At 39.4% G+C, this 17896-nt stretch overlaps 1 protein-coding gene across 3 annotated transcripts; it reads right to left on the bottom strand.

Moving 5' to 3' along the window:
- Nucleotides 1-13666: 13666 nt before the first annotated feature.
- Nucleotides 13667-17578, bottom strand: LOC133788685 (uncharacterized). Of its 3 annotated transcripts, XR_009873341.1 has the most exons (8): nucleotides 17308-17578; nucleotides 17043-17162; nucleotides 15669-16118; nucleotides 14997-15136; nucleotides 14778-14898; nucleotides 14566-14620; nucleotides 14207-14347; nucleotides 13667-13936 (listed from the first exon to the last, which is right to left on the bottom strand). XR_009873341.1 is itself a non-coding variant. In XM_062226241.1 (7 exons), the coding sequence occupies exons 1-7, from the start codon at nucleotides 17389-17391 to the stop codon at nucleotides 13847-13849; spliced, it is 1143 nt and encodes a 380-aa protein (XP_062082225.1). In that variant the 5' UTR covers nucleotides 17392-17573; the 3' UTR covers nucleotides 13667-13846. The 3 variants fall into 3 exon arrangements, 2 of the variants coding, with proteins under 2 accessions (XP_062082225.1, XP_062082224.1); XM_062226241.1 differs by lacking the exon at nucleotides 14566-14620 and having other exon boundaries at nucleotides 17043-17159; nucleotides 17308-17573; XM_062226240.1 differs by lacking the exon at nucleotides 14566-14620 and having other exon boundaries at nucleotides 17308-17571.
- Nucleotides 17579-17896: the final 318 nt, after the last annotated feature.

Raw genomic sequence — 17896 nt, 5'->3', positions numbered from 1 at the left:
GCCACAAGTCTTAATATGAGATGACATAGTTAATCATTCGCAAGCAGGCATTGGAGGGTGCACTATGCTTGAGAAAGACAGAGGTTCAGTTTGTACTACTAGTCTGGCAACTAGTCTCGAAGGCCTACCAACATGCAAGGAGACATGGTACCTTGAGGAGAGGACCATGGATGGAAGTATGGGAATCTTTGGACCGTGACAACAGTTATCGGACAGTATCGAATAGGGCATAATGAGAGATGTTGGTTCTTAACCACACATGCTTCCTGGCTTGCAAATGTCCGAGCAAGTATAGGTGTTGGGATTTTCCTTACCATAGTGGGAACCTATGGATAGTATGAGTATATTGGCTAGAGAGCATTGCTACACGGATGCGCTCATAGATGCTTGAGAGCATGACTCGGTGGGAGTTATTTTAGAGATGGAAGTGTGTATAGGCACATGATTCACGCAAAAAATGTGCCTATTGTTACCTGAATGGTTGGAAAGCCGAACTTGGCTCAGAAGAGCCAAGGTTCCATACGGGCATTCCGTTGCCAGAAAAGGTGAGCTCGTGACCTCGGTGGTTGCTTATTGTTTTAGTCGTGTATATATACTAGAAGAAAAAGGAAAATTGATCATCTACTTTTTTTTATCTTATAATAATTGCCCAATTTTAATTTGGGAATTTTTTAAAAATATGGCTTTTATGCCATCACTGTGCAAAAATATGGGGATTATACTTTTGCTAATTTGCATGGGAAAATTTATTAAATAAAAAAAAACAACTATGGGAAACACAATTATAATCTAACTAAATATGGAAGCTAAATTTAAAACCAAAACACATTAGACAAACAGGGGTACCTGTAACAACCCAAAATTACTAATAAGGCTTAAGGGCCTTGATTAGTGTGCCGGGAGGGCATAACTGGAAGTTATGTGAATTAATGGTGAAAATGCATGATTGTGTGATATGCATGATCCTATGATTATATGGATATGTGAAATGCATGTTTATGAGTATTACATAAGCATGCGGGCCCTATCTAGTCTGTAAGGGCATAATTGTAATTTTGGCTCATTAAGGCATAAATGCAATTATTTGCGATAACTGTTGAGACCACATTATTATGTGGATATATTTATGTTTGCAGCATTCGATCTGAGACAGTCTTGGGGAACGGTTTAGCCAGATAGTCACCGGTGGGAATAATAAGTGGTTAGTGGCATTTTGGTAACTTGGGTGACTATAGGTAACTCTTGAGGATAGTTGTTATAAGTGGGAATGTGGCATTCTTGCAAGAGGTTAAGGAAAAGTCTAGGCTGCCCTTGAGGATTAGTTAGAGTCTAAGTTAGAGGGGAGGGCAATTGTGTCTTATGGCTTTAGTAGTAGATAGGCTTTGGCTGAAGAAAGGTTTGATACGTTTCTCTCATTTTACGCTTATACATGGGTTATTTTTGGGAGCTCTAGAGAAAACCAGGAACCAAAAAGAAGAAAGACCTCTGATCTTGTGGATTCAAGTGGGGAATCAAACCAAGGAAGCTAGAGGGTGTTCTACATCTTTGAGGTAAGGATTTTAAGTGGTTATTTTGTGGAATTCAGCCAAGAAATGTTGTGGTTTGAGAGCTGAGTTGTGTTTTGTCTTGTGGATTATTGGAGTGAAGTTCAGCTTGGGAATCAAAGGATTTGGGCTTGGAGTTGAATTTGAAAGAGGCTCGGGGACGAATTTCTACTCAAGGTAAGGGTTCTATGCATCTTTGAGGTTATTAGCTGGTGTGGTTTAAGTTTTGTAAAGTTTGAAACAACTTTGTGATTTTGAGTTTGGAGGAGTGTTTAGGTGTGTTTCTGGTGTTCATAAGTTGTTATACTTTTTATATGAAGTTCTAGGTTGAATTGGGGACTTGGGTGTGCTTGGGTATTGATTTGGAAGAGTTTTGGCTCGAGAAAAATGCTGGGAGAAACCCAGTTTTTTGGGTTCGCATATGAGCGTCGCGGCCCTGTTCTTCCGTGCCATGGTGCTAGGTTGAATCAGGAGGAGGGAACCACTCTGGGCATCGCGGCCCTATAGGTCTGTGCCGCAGCGCTAGGCTAATTTCAGGAAAGGGGAAAATTGATTTTTTAGGGTTTTTGGCTCAGGGGGCTCGGGGGATGCTTCCGCTACCTTGTGTGGGGAAACGGGAGGTCCCGAGAGCATGGGATTGGTTCCAAGAAATGATTATGAAGTGATTAGTAATGAGAGTGCTATGTTTGGTTGTGACTAGGTGAATGCTTGGGCTCGAGGCAGGATCGTGCTCGAGGGTCGTCTTTCTTAATCAAAGCACTTGGAATTAAAGGTAAAAAACTGCACCCGGTTGTGTAAATATGTTGGGACTAAGGGCTCCCTATACTTGTATGCATTATTTTACGATGGTATTACGCCATGTGAACATGAAATATACGACCTAAGAGTGTCGGGAACAATATTGGCGCACAGGGCGCGGCTTGGCCACTGGTAGCCGAGGACAGCTTAATAATCACTGAGATCGGTTTAAGCGGACCGGAGTCAGTGGGGTGCACACTGGGCTTGGCCTAAGCGAGCCAAAGACTGTGGATTAAATATAGGGTGAGGCCTACGGGCGTCGACCCTAATTGTTGCTTGACATGTATACTATTGTTAATTTGATGTATATGATATGCTGAATATCTGGAATCTAGATCATTGGTTATTGACTGATGTCCTGGATTGAATGAATGCTATGGCTTGCTGGGTAATTAATTAATGTCTTGTAAATCATTTGGTTATGCTCTGTGAACTACTTGGTTATTAATATTGATTGTGCTATGATATTATGTTTTCTTGCTGGGCCTCAGCTCGCGGGTGTTGCGTGGTGCAGGTAAAGGCAAGGGTAAGGTGAATCGACCATGGGTTGGAGAGCTCTGGGGGCGAGGGGTACATTGTCAGCTGCTCGGCCACCACGGTCAAGGGTTTGTACAGGAATGGAGACCTAAACTTCGTATTTTTCCATTAGAGTGGCTTTGATTATTTATAACATTTGGAAATCCTGTAATTATGTCATTTAAACCCTGATTTGGGATCTCATGTACCAAACATTTATATTAATGAAAATTATTCATTAATAATCAAAATATTTTAAACCCAACCTGTTTATGTCGCTAGATTCACATTTTTATTTAAATGACTTGATTAGCAAGTCTTGCACTATTTCAAACACACAGTGTAACGGTCTTGGTTATCTAGGGCGTTACAACTTGGTATCAAAGCGTCCTAGGTTTAAGGGTTCCAGAAGATAGGTTGGACATGTACACTTGCCGCTAAAGACAAGCTTGACTTAGGGTTCTGTAATTGAATATATGAGATTATGTGCTTAAGTTCTTGATTGAAATATGAATGTATTATGTCGTATGACTGTAGGGAGCATGAGAAACTGATAGGGCCTGGCCCTTGACTATTGTGTGATGAGATTGAGGCGTGCTGATCAGTATTGCTATTGCATGTGAATGAATATTTGGATAATGGTTTGCATAATGATTGTATGTGGTTAACTGCTTGAATTGAATTTATATGTTGCACCTGTTTATAGTATGTAGGAAGCATGGTAAAGTGTGAATGCACCTGGTAGCAATGAAATTTGGTAGCTAAATGTATAGAATTGTGGATTAGAGTTTATTATGCTTTATGTGTGCATGATTATTGTGGTTATTTGGACCTGGTTGTGGATTGGTTCGGGATGTGGACCTCAGGGATGAGGAGTTTAGTCAGTAGTGGCGGTTGAATTCAAATTTTTTGCGTCCAAAATGGTTAAGTGGACTTGGCATTCTGTTATAGGGGATTGCAGATGATAGTGGGGTTGGAAACCTCCATCTTCCTCTGAAGGTCGCAGAAGGTGTTCGCTAGTATGTGAGTAAGCTGTGGGGTTTAATAGCTGAGACTAGATAGAAAGATAGCAAACTTTTCTAGGGAAGGAGTTGCTTTGTGTACTTTGACAGTGAGATTACCAGTGTTGGTTTAATATGGGAATACAGACAGATGAGAGTACTAGGGAAGGCCTAAAAGGCGTTATCCTCTGGTTTTGAGGAAAGTTTGGGTTTGCCTAAGAATTGGACAGTGGATGAGCAAAGCTAATTCCACCCTTGCTTATATGAAGATGAGAGATAACGACTAAGGAGTTGCGCTAAGTATTTGTGACAGAAGGGTACCCGGAAAGGGTATTCAGACCAAGGTATTGGCATGATGGGCTGGAAAGAACTCGAATGGTGATTTGATAAAAGAAGTTATAAAGACATAGTTTGAGCTGCGAAGACTAATAGGTTTATAAGCCTGATTTTAAATGATAAGGTAACAACAGTGTATGTCAATGAGTTTTGTGAGTTGGGTAATTCATTTAGGGAAATTGGTACAGGCAGGGGTGGCTAGAAATGATGACTCATTTAAGGATTAAACTCTGGAAGGGTCCAGAGCATCAAGGCCGCTCCAACGTATGAGATCTTCATCTGTATTTAGGTAGCAGAGAGGACCATATTATTTGAGATATATGGAATGAAGTATAAGGCATGAATGTCGTAGGGCAAGAGATGCACATGACAGTATTTCCATTGGTGGAATTTAGTAAGGACAGATTCTCGGTAATCGAAGCAGAAGAACCTCAGGCAGTTTTATGGCTCCTGGTTTTGACAGAAAGGGGGTCTGATTTGCAAGATAGCCATCAAGGCAGTGATGAGAACCAGTGGGGTTATTTATTATGCACCAGAGGCAGGAGACGCCACCTGGAAAGATGCTACGTGAGGGAATGACTTGTACATGGGATGATTTGATATGCTAGGATGGATTTCCCATGATCAGGGAATGGAAGACTAGAATGCCTTGTTACGTTCGAAGCCCGAGGCTAGTTCCTTAGAGACGATCAGTTGACTGGATAGTTCACGTTTTTTATTATATAACGAGCTGGAAGAGTTCAGTGTTGAGAATGTCTCAAGAAAGATTCATACAAAGAGAAGATGCCTCAAGGGTACTGTGCGAGGGGCTGAAGGTCTTAGTATTTGTTAAGGAGGAATTAGAAACTTCTGGAAGAGGAATTGGAATATAAGTAGTAAAGAGGTTCGTAGTGCGAGCAATAGAGCTTGTAATATGGGAACCTTGATATGAGTTAGAGTGAGAGTTAAATTGTTAAGAGACAACCATGGATTGTAGGGGATATCACTTGGAGAATATTAATTGGACTGAATGGGAACTAAGCAGAACAGTAGGGATTCAGATGGGTATACAAGAAAAGATTGGGTACGCTTCAGAACTGGGCTACGGATAGGTTCGATATCAGGAACATTATGGAAGATGGTAATGGTTTGACAGAAAGAATTACTGAAGCAGTCAAAGAAGTTTGACCTCGGGGTGAATCAGACAGAGCATCATATTGTGGGAATTGTTGGCACCGTCTGTTAAGGATGAAGAGTTTAAATGCCCGGTTACAAGACAGGACAATGTCTTCAGGAATTGATCTACGATCTAGTTATTACCAGCTGAGGATCAAGGAAATAGACATTTCAGGAATTACTACTTGTACCAAGTAGGGTGTGATGAGTTGGTAACAAAGGTTCTTAATTGATTCAAGCTTCAACAACACAGGTAAGTTCTACAAGCAGAAAATATAAGGACAGTGTGAACAAGTCACCTTCAGATTTGTTGGCGGTATGTTGGACTACTCTCCAGTTAGAAGTGGAATGCGAACGACTACTACGTTGATGATGTTGGTACTAAGGAAGCAAGGTCAAAAGAAAAGCTCCATGAAGTGTCAATTTGGTCTCGCCAAGGGTATTCAGAATAATGCTACAAGAAGATAAGGGGTCAGGTATGAAGAGGTTTGACCTGAAGCCTCAGAGAAGCTACTGAGGAACGTCTGAAGGATAGGGAGCACAGCGAGGCCAGTAACCGCGTCATTTACTACATAAGTATCTCCGCAAGTAGCTACACCAGAGATTATAAGGACAATAAAACTTGAAGTTAAACTGAATGGATAGTGTCAGATCAGAAGTTCAGAAGACAGAGTGAGAATTGATTAGGGCTTGGTGATGTAGGAATATGCGTGTTATGGTTGAATACAAAAGGGTAGCATGAAGGGCCTAATTTTTGATAAAGATGTGAAACTATGAGTGGTACATCACAGGTTGAGACGCGCCTAGGCTCCGACTGACGAGAGGATGAGTCGAGCCTTGCGGGAGGTAAAAGAATGGGGACATGGTCGGTATACATGAAACGTTAAGTTGGCAGTGTATGCATAGTATACGGTATTTTAGCGTTATGTCATTAGTAAGAAAAATAACCTTGAGACCAAAATTTAGTGAAACGCAATGGATGGGTGGTTGATGTTAGAATTCCTCGACTGTACGAGGAGGAGATTTAATTAGAGATAGATATCTTACTTGGGAGGTGTGCGTTACTTTAATAGAATGCCATAGGCTATAGTGGAACGAACAAGGTAACGATTGAGATTGGTATAGCATCGATGCGTGGTGATGAACAGATACATATCTCTTTGGACAATAGAATCCAGAGTGATGATCTTGTGGAGACGGGAAAACCCTATGAATGTAATACGAGTTAAGGTACAAGGATCGGATGAGTGGTCCGGTGGGATTTTGGCGTGGGGATGGGAATTCTAAGTGGGTGTCATTCCACCTCTTAGGGTAAGTTGTACTGGAAGGTTTAAGCGGGTGACAGAATTTAATATGCTCAGATATTGGAAGATAAAGTGATATGGTGGTGGATCATAGGAATGGACCACATTAGTCTATAAGTAAGATGATTGGACAACGAAGGTTATAACTCAGCAGAATGGGTTAATGTAATTTGGTTCGTGTGAACTGGTTATGGGGCAGAGCATTGATAATACTGGGTTGAACTCTATAGTTTTCTAAGTTTTGGAAAGAAACTAGAGAACAAAGAGAATAAAGTGGAAACCTGGAGTTAGTGGTTAATTGCAGATGGAATGGCAATCTAAAGACTTAACGGTTAATTAAGAGAGTATGCATGGAATGTGTGGATATTCGAGATATCCAGGAAAGTATAATCCTTTGATGGAATGGTCACGGTGATGAACGCTGGAGTACAGCTAAAGTGACACAGCATAGGACATGGTAAGATAAGAAGCAAGGAGTATTAAGCTATATAAAGAAAGGAAAGGTAGTGGACACTACAGTTCAGTATTGGTTTAAGGGAAAACCAAAGATGTTGTTGGAATTCTTAAGGGAGTAGTGTCTGCCTATCTGAAAAGACATAAGAACTTATAGATTGTTAACTTTGGAATACAAAGTTCCAGGATGAGAGATTTGTATCTCTCCAAGTGCAGACAAGGAAAAGTATGATATTCTTGGAAAGAAAAGGGAGTTCTGACTCCCGATTCAATAGGAATTCTGAGGATATACCACGAGTTAGGCCGGGGGCCTATAAACTGGTCTCACCCTGGTAGGGGTGATGACTCATAGGTATTTCTGGTATAGATGATAAGACAATAAAGCAAGCGTTGATGAATTAAGCAAATCCTGGAGTTTCTGCAGATCTGATCTGCAAGCGAAGTGTGGATGCCAAAAATCCACCAAATAAAAACTCTTTAGTCCCTGGTCGGAACATAGGGATAAAGGTCACTTATTCATGCTATTGGGCTCGAGCCTGTATGCCTTGTTGAATACAGGAGATCATCTCATGAGAAACAACACATTATGAGCCACAAGGTTTGGCCCTGCTAAGCTAAGGGGCCACAATGAATACTGCAAGAGGATAGGTGCACAAGGCCCACACATAGTGAGGTCCGACGTGCCCCCAGCAAGGCCATCAGGCACACACGCCTCCTAGCAAGGCCATCAGGCACGCACGCCTCCTAGCAAGGCCATCAGGCACGCACGCCTCCTAGCGAGGCCATCAGGCATACGCCCCCAGCGAGGCCATCAGGCACGCACGCCTCCTAGCGAGGCCATCAGGCACACGCCCCCAGCGAGGCCATCAAGGACACGCCCCCAGCGAGGCCCGTGGGCTACCATCTTCTCGGGAGGCCGTTGCACCATCGCGTCACTAGTCTGGATCCATGCCGCAAGGAGACAAGTATAGCTAGGCCCCTCGCCATTAGGAGCCTTGCAAGGCACGGCCAGTGCATGGGTCATTACCGCCTCGCATCTATGCCTTGCAAACGAGGGTCGCATGGCATTGATCTCATGAGGTACGGAGTCCACTGACGAACTGAAAGGAGTTAGAGTACGGATATAGTACCCACGTCAGATAAGTAGTGGAGGTACGAACAAAGTACCACCTGTTGTCCTCACCAGCCACTCCTCTGACACCCGTACCAGGCAGGTAGTGGAGGCATGACCAGGTACAGAAGGTGAGGTGCTCCCATGATCTCTGACCTTGTACCAGAGCCGACACCACTACCCCTGGAACCACTCTTCTGTTAGTGTACTCGTGTACCATCTGGTCCCCTGGACCACCATGTACCAGAGCCTACTATAAAATGAACCCCACTTCCACAGAGAAGGGGGTTGGAAAATTCATTGTATGCAGAGGCTATTAAGCAATATACATTTTTCACTCCATTGTTCATCTGTGTTTATCCTTTCATAAGTTAATTCTAAGTTCTTATCTAAACTACGCCGCATTTACCTTTAAGTTTTCCGACCTAATTTCGTTGACGAGATTTCACCGTCAACACGAAGGTTAACGAAACTATAGTTATCAGACAAGATCTTGTGAACCAAGATTGTTACTCACGTATGAGTGTTATTGAAGAGTAGGAGTAAAGGCTTTGGACCTTGGGAATTATAGTCAGAGGTACAAAGTTTACTATCTGATGTGTTTGAGTAAATTTCAAGGACGAAATTGTTATAAGGAGGGGATAGTTGTAACGACCCAAAATTAATAATAAGGCTTAAGGGCCTTAATTAGTGTGCCGGGAGGGCATAACTGGAAGTTATGTGAATTAATGGTGAAAATGCATGATTGTGTGATATGCATGATCCTATGATTATATGGATATGTGAAATGCATGTGTTATGAGTATTGGATAAGCATGTGTGCCCTGTCTAGTCTGTAAGGGCATAATTGTAATTTTGGCCCGTTAGGGCATAAATGCAATTATTTGCGATAACTGTTGAGACCACATTATTAGGTGGATATATTTATGTATGCAGCATTCGATCCGAGACAGTCTTGGGGAACGGTTTAGCCAGATAGTCACCGGTGGGAATAATAAGTGGTTAGTGGCATTTTGTTAACTTAGGTGACTATAGGTAACTCTTGAGGATAGTTGTTATAACTGGGAATGTGGCATTCTTGCAAGAGGTTAAGGAAAAGTCTAGGCTGCCCTTGAGGATTAGTTAGAGTCTGAGTTAGAGGGGAGGGCAATTGTGTCTTATGGCTTTAGTAGTAGATAGGCTTTGGCTGAAGAAAGGTTTGATACGTTTCTCTCATTTTAGGCTTATGCATGGGTTATTTTTGGGAGCCTAGAGAAAACCAGGAACCAAAAAGAAGAAAGATCTATGATCTTGTGGGATCAAGTGGGGAATTAAACCAAGGAAGCTAGAGGGTTTTCTACATCTTTGAGGTAAGGATTTTAAGTGGTTATTTTGTGGAATTCAGCCAAGAAATGTAGTGGTTTGAGAGCTTAGTTGTGTTTTGTCTTGTGGATTATTGGAGTGAAGTTCAGCTTGGAAATCAAAGGATTTGGGCTTGGAGTTGAATTTGAAAGAGGCTCAGGGACGAATTTCTACTCAAGGTAAGGGTTCTATGCATCTTTGAGGTTATTAGCAGGTGTGGTTTAAGTTTTCTAGTTTGTGGTTTTAGTTTTGTAAAGTTTGAAACCACTTTGTGGTTTTGAGTTTGGAGGAGTGTTTGGGTGTGTTTCTGGTGTTCATAAGTTGTTATAATGTTTATATGAAGTTCTAGGTCGAATTGGGGACTTGGGTGTGCTTGGGTATTGATTTGGAAGAGTTTTGGCTCGGGAAAAATGCTTGGAAAAACCCAGTTTTCTGGGTTCGCGTATGAGCGTCGCGACCCTGTTCTTCCGTGCCGCGGCGCTAGGTTGAATCAGGAGGAGGGAACCACTCTGGGCGCCGTGGCCCTATAGGGCTGTGCCGCGGTGCTAGGCTAATTTCAAGAAAAGGGAAAATTGAGTTTTTAGAGTTTTGGCTCAAGGTGCTCGGGGGACGCTTCTGCTACCTTGTGTGGGGAAACGGGAGGTCCCGAGAGCATAGGATTGGTTCCGGGAAATGATTATGAAGTGATTAGTAATGAGAGTGCTATGTTTGGTTGTGACTAGGTGAATGCTTGGGCTCGGGGTAGGATCGTGCTCGGGGGTCGTCTTTCTTAATCAAAGCACTTGGAATTAAAGGTAAGAAACTGCACCCGGTTGTGTAAATATGTTGGGACTAAGGGCTCCCTATACTTGTATGCATTATTGTACGATGGTATTACACCATGTGAACATGAAATATACGGCCTAAGAGTGCTGGGAACAATATTGGCGCACAGGGTGCGGCTCGGCCACTGGTAGCCGAGGACAGCTTAATAATCACTGAGCTTGGTTTAAGCGGGACGGAGTCAATGGGGTGAACACTGGACTTGGCCTAAGTGAGCCAAAGACAGTGGATTAAATAGAGGGTGCGGCCTACGGGCGTCGACCCTAATTGTTTCTTGACATGTATACTATTGTTAATTTGATGTATATGATATGTTGAATATCTGGAAACTAGATCATTGGTTACTGACTGATGTCCTAGATTGAATGAATGTTATGGCTTGCTGGGTAATTGATTAATGTCTTGTAAATCATTTGGTTATGCTCTGTGAACTACTTGGTTATTAATATTGATTGTGCTATGATATTATGTTTTCTTGCTAGGCCTCAGGTCACGGGTGTTGCGTGGTGCAGGTAAAGGCAAGGGTAAGGTGAATCGACCATGGGTTGGAGAGCTCTGGGAACGAGGGGTACATTGTTAGCTGCTCGGCTGCCACGGTCGAGGGTTTGTACAGGAACGGAGACCTAAACTTTGTATTTTGCCATTAGAGTGGCTTTGATTATTTATAACATTTGGAAATCCTGTAATTATGTCATTTAAACCCTGATTTGGGATCCCAAGTACCAAAAATTTATTTTAATGAAAATTATTCGTTAATAACCAAAATCTTTTAAACCCAACATGTTTGTGTCTCTAGATTCACATTTTTATTTAAATGACTTGATTAGCAAGTCTCACACTATTTCAAACACACAGTGTAACGGTCTTGGTTATCCAAGGCGTTACACCACCCTTCTCTCTCTTAAACCCCAGCCACACAAACTCTTTCTCTCTCCAAACCCATCTACAAAAACCCATTATTTCTCCAAAACCCAGTCGCACCATCCCCTCCAGCTTCGACCGACGCAATCCCTCCGGATCCAGCTATCTCAATCGCGACCCCATCCAGCATCGACAACCCTCCATTTGAGAGCCCCAACCTTTCGAGACCCCAGCTCCGGCCGAGCCCCACCATCCGAACCCAAGTGCGAATTTGCACCTCCTCCGCAGCGTAACTCCGAGCCCATTCCCACGGCAACCCACACCTAGATGTGAACCACCCTCCTCATCTCCATCTTCGTCGTCGATTTCGAGATCCATCGTCATCCCTCTGCAACCCATCCTCGAACCCAGCACTTCAAGCTGAGAACCAAGAACCTGAAAGCTCCACCCTAGCCTTGTCGCACCGAGGCGAGTCCCAGCCCTGACTGACGACCATTTTCAGATCTGAATTTTTTTCAAATCTAAATATTTTTTCTATTTTTGATGTGATGCAAGGAGGTAGTCAGAGTGGAGGGTTGGTAATGAGAGGCAGGCAACGGCTAGGGTTATTGATGGGGGAAGAGAAAAGATGGGAGAGAGAGAGAGATAGGGAGTGGATCTATTTTTTTCTTTCTTTCTATCTTTAGGTCTATTGTAACTAAATACCTTCCCGTTCATTGTGTGTATATTTCTAGGGGTAACTGGTTACCTTCCCGTTCTTTGTGTGTGTATTTCTGGGGTAATTGGTTACCTGCACATTCTAATGTGTGTATATTTCTAGGTTTTTTATGGTAACTGGTTACCTTCACCTTCTGATGTGTGTGCGTATTTTTGGGTTCTTTATGATAACTGGTTACCTATGTTACTAAAATCATAGTTACTTCTTCCTTTTTTAATGAAGTGTTCTTTCTCTTTTTCCTTTAAATTTGATGTTTCTTTTCATATTTAATATGAGTAACCCTCCATCCCTCTTATGGTATCTGGTTACCCTTCTTATAGCAGAAGGTTACTCCTCTCAGGGTAACTGGTTACCTCTCCTGGTACATGTTATTTAACCTAGCACTAGGATTTTCTTTTACATAACTGTCAAAGATCAATAAAGTAATTGGTTACCTTACCTAGGATTTGAAAAAAGAAACGTACAATCTAACAAAAAGGAAAAAAATGTTTATAGTAAATAAAAATAATAATAAACACAATTCATATTACAAAATATAAAAAATTGCAAACCAACCAAAGAAAAATTTAATATAAAAAACAAATAAGCTAAAAAAATAATCAAATTACAAACATACCCTTCCAAATTAATAAAACTTGATTAAGAGAAACTATGGCATAAACAAACTTTTGTACAAAAATATGGGAAAATAAGCCCATAAAAGTAAAATTCTTAAAAAAAAAAGTCATAGATTAACGTTTTTTGAAGAAAAAAAAAAGCCATATTTTTTCTCTATTAAAAATTTCATGTAAAATGTAATTTCCTCTTTAATTTCCTTTTCTTAGACCATCTCCAATGGATAATGTATAATTTGTGATAAATTTGACCCAAATTTTGTCAATAATATATTTGGCCCACTTTTTACATTTGTATTATATTTTGTGTCAAATTTGACACAACTTATACATATGTCAAATTTAGCTCATATTTCATATTTATGAAAATGAGCTAAAAAAAATAACTATACACCAGTTTTATTGCACTCCAATGCTTAATAAGTAATTTTTCATAATTTTTTCCAACACTTTTAACAAGGGACCCCGCCACTTCGAACCTGACAGCAAGCGAGAAAATAATAAAAATAAGGGTAGGTAACCATTTGGTACCCTGTGTTTTTGCAAAATATCATTTTGATACCCTCTGTTTTCAATAATGCTCATATGGTACTCTGTATTTTAAAATTGTACATATTTGATACCCTAAACTCATATTTAATTTATAAAATTTTACCAATTTAATCAAACTGTTGTCAATTATGTAAGTTCCAAATTTAAATTTAATTACTTAATTACATATAACTGATGACAGTTTGATCATATTGACAAAATTTAATCTATCAAATCTGAATCTAGGGTATCAAATATATATAATTTTAAAATACAAGGTACCATATAAGCATTATTGAATACAGAAGGTACCAAAATGATATTTTGCAAAAACATAAAATACCAAATGAGTAAATTCCCTAAAAATAATGATAACAATGACAATAATTTTATACAAACGTGGCTCCTTGCTTCTATTTCTTTCTTCGTGAAGTATCCCTCTAATCATACTTTCAAGATCAAACTTAAAAGAAAAGAGACCCAACTATGTAAGATAAGACCTAAAGATACTAAAATAGAAAAAATATTTTTTAAAAAAAATTATAGTAATAAATAACTCAATGAAAAAAATATCCCTGTCAACATCATAAACTTAGATTAGCATTGGTTTATTTGGAACATCAACGTTTTTATGATGGAAATAAACATGACAGTAAATTATTGAGCCAAAATGCTCAAAGTCTACGGTTGATATAGATGAGTCCACGCGATATACTTTAGTTTGAGTTCAATACCCCAAGGCTAAGGATAAGGCTTTGATGATGTGAGCTGCCTTAAGTTATACTTGGCCAACTCCTTGTACTTCTCAATAACCCCGATCAAGCATACAGTCTGACAAATAGAATAACTTGGGTTAGACTCGACAAAAATCATTTAAGAATTTTTCATAAAGTTCTACCTATTTCATCAGGCACGCACATTCACACAGTGAAATAATTTGCACTTGATACATTATTTTTACTCGCATAGAGAAAAGGGATTGTGTGTGTGTTAACATATTTTTTGTTCTGCAAGTCCGAAAAGTGTTGCAAAACATCCGCAGGCAACAGGTCACACATTATCAAAATAAGGGTATCAGTTTCTCTGGAAAAAGGTTCTCACCTTAACAATTTCAACTACAAAGGCCTTATCAGGATTGTTAAGATCAACCTTGTGTGGTTTTGGAACTGATTTCGCAACTGCATCGATTATTTTCATCCTGTCAACTCCAGTATTTGCACGGGCACCATACAGCACTGCAAACTGCATTCATATTAAAGATGGTTAGCATCTCAACAAAGGAAAACAATTACTTTTGATTTTGGCACTTAAAGCCTTTTTTTTTAAGGGAAGCCCCTTGAGCTAGTTGAGTGGGTGAATTTATGTGAGAATGGTTCAGGGTTTGGATCCCCGTAAATGTATCATATAACAAAGAAAAAATATATGATGAATGGAGATAACAAGAAATGAATTTGTACAACTTGATCTTTTTGGAAGAATTAGTAATTTAGAACCATCTTCGAACTGAGACCAGGCCTGCTAGAAGGGAGAAAGATCAATGAGTGGGTGCCTGTGACTGCCACCAATGCAGAATAATATTTTTAACACGCATGGCTTACATGCTAGATACATGTGTGTGTATAAAATATACATAAAAGAAGTAACATCGGTATGTTAATAGATAAGTGATGACCTTTTGTGGAGTCTGAGTTTCCACAGGAAAATACTTTTCCACAATAGGAACTATAGCTCTGGAAATCTCCTCTTCTGAAGCATAGCATGCTAATTCAACAGGTAAAATTCTCAAGATAAACCTACAAATGAAAATACCCCTATTTGTTAGCTCAAAAAACAAGTATTCTATTGTCACCATGAACCCAATTTAAAGTATATTAACATGCAATTCATGAACCTGGACATGTGTTTTCTTGCTGCAGCTGCGGTAGTCATAATGTTCTGCACAATATCTTTGGGGCCAGGATCCCCTTCTCTCTTCCGCATTTGCACAAAAACGACACCATTACATCCAGTATCAAGATGAAAAAAACGCCTCTGTAAAACAATATACCATAAGCACAACTGCAGAAGAGAAATATAACATAGCCAAAGATTCCAACTTTTTGAATTTGCAGAAAACCAAATAAGGTATAGCAATGCTAAAAGGAATGACTGAAAAAGTTAGAAACAAACAACAACAAAAAGTGAAGTTATAGGAAACACTATAATGAATGACTGAAAAAGTTTAGAATAACTAGCATACTATAAATGATACACAATAGTGCGTGTGACAACATATGCCAAAACAAACCCCATTACATGATAAAATTCACGAGGCAAAAACATGTAATGACATAACCTACTCCAACTCCAAGGTGATTTAAACATTGTATACTTCTCTCAAAAGTTTAGTGAAACAACTTCAAACACATAAAGCTCTAGAGTTGACTGCTATATGAGACTTCAGGTAGCATTATGAACTTTTAGTGATGGTATGGTAGATTATGCTTTATGATGCAATTGCATACTTCTCTCAAAGTTTTAGTGATAGGATGGTATGGTAGTTCGGTAGCTTTTTAAATCTCACCTTACTTTTGTCTCCAAGTTCTTTGAGCTCAGCTTCAATTAGCTTGTCCATGGACTTGACTTCCACTTTGTCAGGGATCACACATTTTGAGACTTCTGTTCCCAGACACTGTTTCTTTGCCGGTGGAACTTCAGCCTCATTTACATGGCTTTCATCAACCTCCTTATTGTTATTAGGTTTTGCCCCTTTAACAATTTCAGGGGACTCAGCATCAGTTTTATTATGATCTAGTATCTCACTTGTTTCCTTATCATTGCTTTTGTCACCCTCAGTAGAAGTAGCAGATTTAATCTCTTTCTTCTTCTCCTCCTTTTCCTCGTCCTCATCATCGTCAGTTTCACCACTAGAAGAATCAGAATATGTAAACTTAATTTTCTTATTTGTAGATTTACCCTGTAACCCTCCAACCTGCATGCCAGAATCCTTCCCGAGGACTAGTTCCTCAAAAAACTGCAAACAACAAAAAGTAGAAAAGAAGAATAAAATACATATCCCATGAACGAGTGTTTCATGCACTAGCAAGTTGCAAGAGATGATAACCAACTGATTTTTGGACAAGATGTACTTTAACACATAAGTTCTAAACAGAAATCAATTGATTCATTATAATAAGCACCAAATAAGAAAGCGTCAGTACATGAAAAGTTAATATGATCCAACAGTTTCTTCTCCAGACATAATTTAAAATCAATTAGCTGCTCCTGTGATTCTAATGTTTATCTAGAACTTTAACACTCACAAGGAATGTGGAGGTACTAAATATACAGCTGAAGGTAGAGTGATATGAGCGGAAAACAGATCAGCAAATGCACCATTCAGCTCATCAGAATTGTCCATAGATATGAAAATCATGGGCTTAAGAACCATAATAACCAAGTTTACACACAACTATTACTCAAAAAGTTCAAACTTATTTTTAATTTATACTGAATTCTCTCAACTTTAGTCATCCATCCAGTTTATAAATATATACATCTATATTAACCCTTCTCCATTTACCACTAAATGATATAAGACACACCTAAACTTATTAAGCTAATACTAGAATTTCAATCCAAATTTTTCTGTTTTTCATACTTGGGATGTTTTTTCACTCTTTTTATCCCGTTCCTTGATATAATTGTATTTCTCTTACTTTCAGGGAAAACTTAATCTAATTTACAGACCAATATATGTAAAAAAATAGAATGCTGCCGCAAGCTACAAAATCATTCAAATTTCAAACACAAGGCAAAACTGAGTGAAAAATTGCACAAAGTCTAACAGCAACTCACCAAAAATAAAAACCCATCTGGGACCTGGAATCTATAAATATTACGATATTAACAGTAATAATAAATAAATAAATAAAAGAGGAGAAGTAGAAGAGCATACCGAGTCAATAACGTCAATGGCCTCATGAGAGGCTTGGCGTTCCCTGCCACCATCACAGGTAATGAAGAAGCCTTGGACTCCCGGCCGTAGTGGGTAGGAACCCTTCTTCTTCACCGGCTTCTGCATGTCGAGTTATAACCATAATAAATCTATAAACCCAAAAAACGCAACTACGTTCTATACTAAACACAACCCATCAATTAAAAAGCTGTCATTTAAAAATCTGAATAATAGACAGAGAGAGAGAGATATAGAGAAGGGTTACGTTATGAGGAAGATAGCGTTGCCTTCCCTTCTTGAACTTGGAGGTGTTGTTGAAATCGGACTTCGGTTTGTTCTCGGCGGCCATAAGAGGGAATGAAAGATAAGAAGAAAGGTGAACAGTTGAGTTGAGTTTAACTTCAAACTCCCAAACCTTCTTCTGTTCCACTTATATCAGTGTTCTCCGTAGTCGCACCCTTCTTCATGTAAAGCCCGTTTGCCTATTAATTTAGTGGGGACGGTTTAAACCAGTTTCTTCTAAAAAAACAAAAGAAATCCTAGATCCTGAAAATTTCATTTAAGAAATTTGTACATATATATTTGAAAAATAAAAATAACCAGTTATATATGTCCCACTAAATTAAAATGACTTCATGTAAGTGTGTGTAATATTTGATTGTAAAAAGTATGGGAACATATCATTGTTACATAGGATTGTTTCTTTTCTATTCTTTTATTCATATGAAAGATGTATTGTCTAACTTAGTTTGGCATCTCTACCTTGAATTTGCACCAATTTTAATATTATGGCTCATAAATTGGTTAAGCATATTCTTAGATAAAACGATAAAATTTCATTGATGAAACTCTAA

This window comes from Humulus lupulus, chromosome 7 (genome assembly GCF_963169125.1).
Source record: "Humulus lupulus chromosome 7, drHumLupu1.1, whole genome shotgun sequence".
In the NCBI taxonomy this organism is placed as follows: domain Eukaryota; kingdom Viridiplantae; phylum Streptophyta; class Magnoliopsida; order Rosales; family Cannabaceae; genus Humulus; species Humulus lupulus.
The sequence above is the reverse complement of the archived record's forward strand: the minus strand, read 5'-3'. Positions and strand labels throughout refer to the sequence as shown.